The sequence below is a fragment of the Montipora capricornis genome, chromosome 10 (assembly GCF_036669925.1).
Source record: "Montipora capricornis isolate CH-2021 chromosome 10, ASM3666992v2, whole genome shotgun sequence".
Lineage (NCBI taxonomy): Eukaryota > Metazoa > Cnidaria > Anthozoa > Scleractinia > Acroporidae > Montipora > Montipora capricornis.
In genome coordinates, this window is record NC_090892.1 from 35,700,793 (window position 1) to 35,709,761 (window position 8,969).

The following is an 8,969-nucleotide window of genomic DNA, read 5'->3' on the forward strand; positions in this document are numbered from 1 at the left end:
CGGTCGGTGTCACTGAAACTGAAAAGCTGTCAGCAAAAATGAGTTAAAAGATATAGACTGATGAAGGGATAAAGAAGTGGATGGATAAAGCAATGCCTAGACAATTCCTGAGAGTTAGGAAAGAAAAGGCACATGCAGAACAGACTTGTAATTGGCTTAGATCATCTCACTCAAACGGAAGCCCTTATTTGTGTATTTATAGCAGCTGGAAAGGAAGGGAAAATGACATGAACATGTACCAGAACGTACTGTGGAGAATGGTGAAGTAAAACTACTTTGGCATATGAACATTGAATGTGATAACGTTGTTAAAGGAAGAAGACTTGACTTCGTCGTAGTGAGCAAGAGAAGAACAAATGTATAATTAACAATTATTCTTTGAAATCGAGGTGAATAGTGGTGGAATATTTACCAAGCCGCAAAGCGGCGAGGTAAATATTCTGCCACTTTTCACCGATAAACTCATAGTATATACTCACGAAGTGATCTCAACAACAATTGCAGAAAAAACCATCCAAAGTCGATTTAATTGGCATATCAATTCATGCGTGGAAAACGTGCAAGCGGCACAAAGCATGCGCGAAAGTGTTTACAGAAGCTTCAAACATGGCAAATCTAAATAACCTTCGTTAAAATCCTCGTCACAGACAGCAAAATGGTCATTTAGCACCATTTAAATCAGCAATCTAAATCGAAAGTCTGCTTGTTAAAACATTTTCATCGTTCGATCAAAGCTTTTTAGGGTCATTTGAAAGTGTAGTTAGTAAAGGATCCACATGAAATGGTGGCTCTAATTGAGGTGAGCGTTAGTTTGTTGTAAAATGACCCATCTTGTTTCCTTGCAACCACGTGGAACTTTCTTAAACATTTTTTTAATTCCTCGATTTCACTAAGAAATTCGTTTTGCGGGCGACCACCCCTACAAGAGAGAATTACTCCGAGTGAAACAAATTGTTGGCGTGAAGATCAATAATTAGCAATAATTATCTGGAAAAACGAAGTCAAACACTGGTTGGCAAAAGTATGCACTCTTCTCTTAACTTTGAAAACTTTCAGGCCAAATTTTGTGGCCTTCTTTGTCTTCTGTAGCACTTCATCATCTTCATATTCCTGGAGATAGTAGGATCCTTGAAATGGAATTTGAAACCCTGGAAAAATGTCAGGATATGGGGTATAAAAACGTAGAGGTAGCACTGGTTGTTGTAGGGGCCTATGGAATTGTTACTAAAAGCTTGGACACTGGATTGAAAAACTGGGGATTAGGGTTAAAATTGCACTGTTACAGAAAACTTTGCTATTAGGAACGGCCAGGATTTTAATGAAGGTGCTTGATTTCTAAGTACCAGGAGAGTGGCACCAAAGGACCCTTGGTGATTTGTTATGACTCACCTCCTGTTCCCCCCAATCGTTCTGTCTTTAAATGCATTTTTCTGACAGAGGCTGCAATAAGACATTCAAATAGAATTAAACTGAGTATTTAGGTGGAATATTTCATCAAACACCAGTTAGGATGTAGACCAGCCACTAACAAGGCCTCAGTAGCTTTGTTCAAGTCTCCATCCTTCAACCAATTGCAACTTCAGATATTCTCTTCGTCTACTTTAGTTCCTTCTTCCGGCATTCACTCTTCTTGATTTGCTCAGTTTAGCTTCAATGCAATCATTAGAGCGTAGACATTGTATGTACTCGCTATCACTAGTTCACAAGTCTACGAATGGGCTGGCCCCATCATATATCTCTATTTTTTTAGACCGAGAATCACTTATATAACGTAAGGGGAAAAGGTCTCAATGTTGAGCAAGTACCATACAATAGCTCATATGCACATGATTCGTTTTCTTACATTGTTTACTCATTATCGGAACAATCTAAATAACTCTATCAAGCTTAGTAAATCCATTGCCCAATTTCGAAAAAGAATAAGTAATATTGATTTTAAAGGATACTCATATCGCTCTTGCACATCATGAACTCAGCATAGTAAATTATATTATACACTATTCTTAGATATATTTAATTAATCTTTAAGTATTTAAGGCTTTGTTGTTTTTCTAACAAGGGCATTTTTCGTTTCTTTTAAAACTTCAACTAGCTACAATCTCGGTCATAAATAGTTGTGACACTTCGCTTGAACAGGAAGTGAAGCGCATCAAAGCTATTAATAACGTACCTCTCTTCCTCCCTCCCATCAATGTTACATTTACCAGTTGGTTTTTGCACTACAACCCATAAACACCAACATTGAAGGGGGAGAGGGGACAAATTGTCGTCTGTGTTACAACATCTGTGACCGAGACTGTAGCATCAAGGCACCGGCTAAAATGGCCTGCTGTATTATCTTTTCCTTGTCTGAAATCATTTCAGCCTGCATGGGTGCCGGTGACAACAACCCCCTTGCAAACGTTTCAAAATCAAGTACACAGCCATCTCGGGCCCCATTGGCACCAAGTACATGGGACCGTAGTGCAAGGTTGGTGGCAAAGAGGGCCGCCTGGTGGCGCACTCTTTAAAGAAAAAGGACGTGGGGCAGATCGCCCCCTTCAAGGAGGTCGATGTCGCCCGCAGCAACACGAAGCACAGCAAGACATTTGGACGTACATTTGGACATAAAAGCACGAACGGCACCCAACTTACAACAATTGAATGCACAAGGTGGGGAACACGTATGACCCCCGATGCTGAGCAGGCCTCAAATAACTCTTCTTTATTGAACGGAACTTTTACAATGAAATGCTGGATCGGATAGAAGATGGCGCATCCAGCAGCGCATCCCCAGGTGTAAAGGGAAGGTCTCAGTCCTAAACACCAAGATCATCCTGATGATGAAGACCCGCATTTCCAAGCAGGCAAAAAATTGGCATTGGCAAAGGGAGAGCTGCAACAAGTTGAAAACGTAGTGGAGACACTTCACCTTCTTGGGCATTATTAATTTACCTATTATCTCCTACACTGCAGCCCCCCTCCCCCCTAATCAACGTTGCCAGCGATACAAAAAATGCTGAAAACTTAAATAGTCAACATTGAAAGGGGGAGAGGGAAAGGTTGGAATTGTACATAACGCAGGTATTGGAATCTAGAAAAGCTGTTTTCTAACAGGAGTGTCTCACCAATTTTGCAAACTGTTGTCATTGCATTGCCATACGGTCACCTTGTTTATTGGCACGGAAAGGCGTATATCGTTTGCAGTTAGTGTGGTGTTTCTAAAAAACAGATTTAATTCTCTGATCGTCTGTTAATGGAAAATGGCTAGTGATAAACTGGATTTTGGCGAGGTTTCGATATGATGTAATTTGAAACCATTTCAGTGCTTTCTGTGAGTTAAGTCGAAAACACACATAATTTGGTAGAACAAACGGTGTCATTTCCATCCTTTCGCTTTTTACAGAACGCTAGAAACATCCTGGAACCGATGTCGAAATAATTTGCCTGAAATATATTTCAGTCGACACATGACATCTAGCTGTTGTTTACGTATAAGAAACGGACATTACCGCTCCTTTACTGTGATCGCATGCCACTAAAACATACACACATACTTAATTGACCGCTTCCCACAGGGGCTTTTCAGGGCCAATGAAACACAACGAAACGACAGAACAGAATCCCGACTGGGCGGAGGCAAACAAGTTGGCTATTTACAAGTGCAGCTGGGAAGTTGAACCAGAGACTACCAGGATCAAATTCAACAAGTAGTCAGAGCGGGTCTTGAACCTGGGATTTCCTGATCTCAAGGCAAGCGCCCTAACCACTGGGCCACACTGCCTCCATAAAACGGAACATCCACTTTCCGAAAGATCAATTCTTAGAAACCATTTTTATACAAAGCTACATTTTAATAGAGGTCCATTTGTGCCATTACTTATTACTTTCGCGTTAGTCTGCTTTCAGAGAAGGGATTGTTGAACACTAAGTAGCAAGTCTTCTAAGTGTCGGGTACAGGCTAATTCCATGTTCTTTGGAATGACTGACTGAGCACAATGATCAAAAGAAAGCACCCGATTGTGCTAAATCCTTTGCGAGATTTGTTTTACAATGAGATACAAAAGTGAACAAATTTGTACGGGCTACACATCATGACATTTATATGAAATGGTCTACACGGTGTATCACAGCTTTTCACTGAGAAAATTATATGCTATCATATTTCTTGCTGTTGCCATGGTAGACCGTGCTTTGGTGGTAGACCGTTGGTAAATGGAATAGACGATATGTACAGGATTTCTAAACGTGAAATTTATTATGAATTATCTAGTAATGTATTGGATAAGTAAAAAAGAAAGTAGTTGAATTGTGCTGTTTCCTGGAAGGATAATATTTTCAATTGTAGCGCCATCATCGCCGCATACGTACGGACAAATGGCATTTTAATACAAAACCAGCCACATATCAGAAAGATATTCAAGGAACCTCCCTTGATCTCTTATATGCACACCAGCTTATCCATGTGTATGAGGTTTTCAAACATTCCGAGCAACTTATACTGGTCGTTTTCTTATTCAGTGGCAACTTTTCAGTTACCATTAATTTATTCCCTCATAACATTAGCTTCTGCACACTTATCCAAGCCCCCCCCCCCCTCCATTCTAGGCCAATATTTGTGAAGATAGCCTCCATTCAGCGTGTTCCTACCATTGCTTTTAACAATGTTCAAGATCATCTACATAAAGAAGATGCTTTATATTGTGGTCTTGTAGTTATGTAAGCATGTTCCCTTCATTATATCACAGGTGCCACGCGATAGGGTTCAGACACATGATAAGTGTGACACTAAAGGGGTCTCCTTATAATATTCCTCGATGTAGACAGATCGGACCAATGCGAGATCTTCCATTCTTTGCTTGTATTTCCAGGGTTATTTTCTAGCTTATCATATGGTCTATTTGTTTATTTGCACATCCTCCAGAATTGTCTTGTCGCTGAAGAGATTTTGTACAAACCCATTGATCCTAGCCTACTGAAGTAGCTCGCATCCCTTCTACATAATGTGGCATGTGGTTTCACGTTTCATCAACATTTCAGCCATAGCTGATGTTACTGCTTTATAGAGAATTTGTAGACAGTTGATTTGCTGATGGTCTTTTGCAGTAGGATTTCAGACTTTGCATACCATGATGCATCTTCGTTTCTGAAGACACGTGAGCAGAGAGACTTCACGATCCTTGCAGCAGCTAAACCGTAACACAATGGTAACGTCCTAGGGCTGTCCAGTTCGATCTTCTCTTTCTTTACACCATTGTAAAAAAAAGTTCTGGAATGATGACTATGCCAAGTTCAGTAGCCAGATATTAGTGCAGACATTAAGGGCATGTTCGACTGACCGTATTCCGGAATAGGAATACCCGTACTACGGAATAGGAATACCCGTATTCCGGAATAGGAATACGTGGAATATAAGTTAGAAATCCTTCGTTTTTACGGAGATTCACATTAAAATTGTCAAAAATCTGCTAAAATGCTATTTTAAACATATTTTAATTATCCTTGCTGCTTTGAAACGCGCTAAACATACCGTTTTAATCATCACTCCACGTATTCTTATTCCGGAATAGAGTCAATCGAACGCGCCCTAAATCTTTGAACCACTTGGACTGAAGGTCCTAATTTCTGTTGTTTCCCCAATGGGTCTCCAAAATAGTTCAAAGTTGCCTTTTGGTTTTTCTTTGTATTGTGAGCGACTACTCAAATAATCAGCACTCATTACATCGTTACAGGGATTGCATAATTTTAATACATTGTTGTTAAACCAGTTGCTTTCCTTGTGCCTCTCTTTTCTTGTTATTCTTCAATCTTGGCTGATTCATTTTAGTCTCTTTCAGTTGGGATAGCTTTTCGACGGTCACTTTTACATTTACTCTCTCATCCACCTTTCATTTTTCCGTACCTTAGGTGTTGGGTTTTCATTAATTTTTGTCTTTATCCTTTTTATTTCTTTTTATTTTCCGCTTACAGCTTGGTTTACATCTTTGAGCTGCTTTTGTTCATTCTGTTGTTTTTCCCCTTCTTCTCTATGTTCTTTCCTTGCTCTTGCTACCAAGTACACATCACAATAATAACTACTATATCCCTTAAGGTATTCCTGTTTTATCAGCTGTGTTCTATCAACACTGAAATAATCCTGAAGTATTTAATCTCGTTAACATCCTCGCTCTTTTTACAGAAAGTGTTTCTCTCTGAGAATTTTTTCTGTGCCTTGGAAGCTTCATACATGTACCATTTTTCAACACTGTTGTGGACTGCAATGCATTCAATGTCTTGATTGCGTTCGTCGTTGTCCATTTTTGTTTTGCCTTGTCGTTTTCTTCCCTTGCTGGAAACATTTCAATCCATGTCGTCTTACTCCCGTCAATAGTCTACCTTTGCTCATGAGAATGTGGGGTTATCTGGTTTCATTTTCTAAGGATGACTCTGGTTGACCTCCTTCCTCCATTATAATTGACTTTTGGTCTCGAAGATTTTGAGCTGATTTTTTTCAAAGTAACGTAGCCTTTAGCTTTCCAGAATTGCTTTGTGAGCTCCATTAAGCCTATCCTCCTCCTGTTGTTTTTCACTAGGCATTCCTGTGAGGAGTAAAGTGCTTCTGCTTCTTTTTGTGCTTTGATCAGATCTAAATTCATTTTGAGTGTTCACTTAGTTCTTCTGCGAGATGTCCCTCCATTGTTTATTTCACCAATTTCATCTGCAGTACTTGCCTGTTCACGAATGTGTTGCTTTTCTGGCATCTAGTCATCGTCACCATCGTCATCAATATTTTATTTTTTAGTTTATGTGTTCATTTATCTATTCTGCATGAGATAAATCGCTTTATCAGAATTGGCCATTTACTAAAGAAACGGAAAAATCGAAGAACGACGTCACAGAACTACTTCAGCAAGTAGTAAAAGCGAGAGTTGAACCCAAAAAATGATTCCAATTCCAGCGCCCTAATCACGTGACAATACTGCCTTCCAGCAAATAGTTGACTAACATGTGTTTCATGGTGCTAAAATCAAAACTTTCATAAAACAAAATCGATTTTAGGGGTGCTTTAAAATCGATGGCAAATTTCTCAACAATGCTCAAGGAAATGTATACTGACTAAATGCATGCAATCTCCTGCGTTGACCACCCCAAGAACACACGTACATGTATGATAAACATAATCTAATTTCTACCTAAGAAAAGTCGGAATGTCTAAGTTAAAATAATAAGGTAGATCCGCTGAGTAAAATGAACTGTTTGCTTTATTTATTTTCCCCATTCCTGGTGTACTTACTAGCAATGAAGACAATTGTTGTCAGTCACAGGGAATAGGGAAATTGATTAAAAACAAGCTTTTAAAAGGTATTTTCAGAGTTGATTAACTTATTAAATGTCGCTGCCAATACAAAACATTAGATTTCGTTAAGTTTATTGTTAACATCTCCAAACAAACGACCAACTTGTTTTACAAGAGTGCTTTTTTGGAGTTCTTATTTTTTCCAAAATCATGCTTGAAATTTGGGAGTGCGGCTTATACACGAGTCTTTACGCTAGTTCTTTTCTCTTTGTACTATGACAATAATTTCGTTTGTAATCAAGAACTTTATTTTTCGATGTTGACTCAGGAATTTTTGAAAAAACCCAAGAGCTCCTTTGTAGGAATCGAACCTGGGCAGTGTGGCCCAGTGGTTAGGATGCTTGCCTTGAGATCCGGAAATTCCGGGATCAAGATCCGTTCTAATTACTCGTTGAATTTGTTCCTGGTAGTCCCGGGTTGTCCCGGGTTCAACTTCCCAGCTGCACTTGTATATAGCCAACTGGTTTGCCCCCGGCCAGTTTGGATTCTTAACAGTTGTTGTTGTTGTGTTCTGTCGTTTCGTTGATTGTTTCATTGGCCCTGAAAAGCCCCTATGGGGAGCGGTCAATGAAGTATGTATTGTATTATTGTATTGTACCTACAAGCGTAGTTAGAATGCTCTACCACTGAGCAATAGGAGACTCATGGTAGCCTGGCCATTAAAACTAGGTTCATGTCACAATTGTGCCACCATACTGCAAGGATCTAAATGGACAAAAGGAAGCATAGTTGCCATTGCACTATTTAAGATGCTCTATCACTGAGCTATAGTCTCATGGGAGCCATTAATCAGTGTACCAATGGCATGGAACCCTCAAATCTCCTACAGCTAAGTGGTAGAGCATCCAAACTAGTCATCAGAAAAAAAATTCCTGCAAATTAAAGGAGGACTTGGATTTTTTTGGTGCCACTACATTGAATGGCGTCAATCTTATTTAGTATCAGGTAACCATACGGACTAAAGAAGAAACGTCAATACCATGCAATTTTTGGTGGCATGATAACAAGCGCATGCTCAGAGATTACATAGATGTGCTTTTTGCTTCATCTGACTTAGTCTTTGTGACAGTTATCCTTCTCTTTCAAGGTTAGCAAAGTTGCATTTCTTTTTTCGCTGTAAAACACAAGTAAACCTGTTGATGAGAATATCAGAGATTGCTCTTACCTTGCGCTTCTAGTATGTCACCAAATTCTTCGCCTTCTAAAGTGTAAGAGATAAATACAAAACCACTGTTAAGTGAAGTCAATTGATAGCCATGCAACTCAAATGTGAGTCAGTTTGTTTCTACTTTTGTCCGTGTGCAGTTTGACAATCAATTAAACGAACAATAGAAAAATGCCTGCAGAGCTTGCTGAGGTACTTCATGTTGCTAATATTGTCCAAAAGAAACCTTTCCTTTGTAAAGGTGACAGTAGCACAATGGAAATCCTCAAAACGTTGAAAAAATCAGATGTCAGCTTTTTTAATACGGCACCCAATCATATTCCCACCGTGAATTCACACCCTTTAATATACTTAACCGCTTACCTTCAAATCCATACTCTTCTTCTCTTTTCGAAACTGCATAAGATAAAAACAAAAAGTTCACCCTTACACAACTTAATATTATAGATGATCAACAGTCTTCGACTGGCACCTTATAAGTGAAAAACC

At 39.2% G+C, this 8,969-nt stretch overlaps 1 protein-coding gene across 1 annotated transcript in view; it reads right to left on the reverse strand.

Annotated features, from left to right (window-relative positions):
• Positions 1 to 1,378: 1,378 nt before the first annotated feature.
• The window catches only part of LOC138020741 (uncharacterized), a 67,303-nt gene continuing 59,712 nt past the window's right edge, over positions 1,379 to 8,969 (reverse strand). The window contains exons 12-14 of the mRNA XM_068867674.1: positions 8,844 to 8,876; positions 8,481 to 8,516; positions 1,379 to 1,440 (exon numbers count right to left, since the gene is read on the reverse strand). Coding sequence (XP_068723775.1) covers positions 1,379 to 1,440; positions 8,481 to 8,516; positions 8,844 to 8,876 — 131 coding nt within the window. The remainder of the gene's footprint in view (positions 1,441 to 8,480; positions 8,517 to 8,843; positions 8,877 to 8,969) is intronic.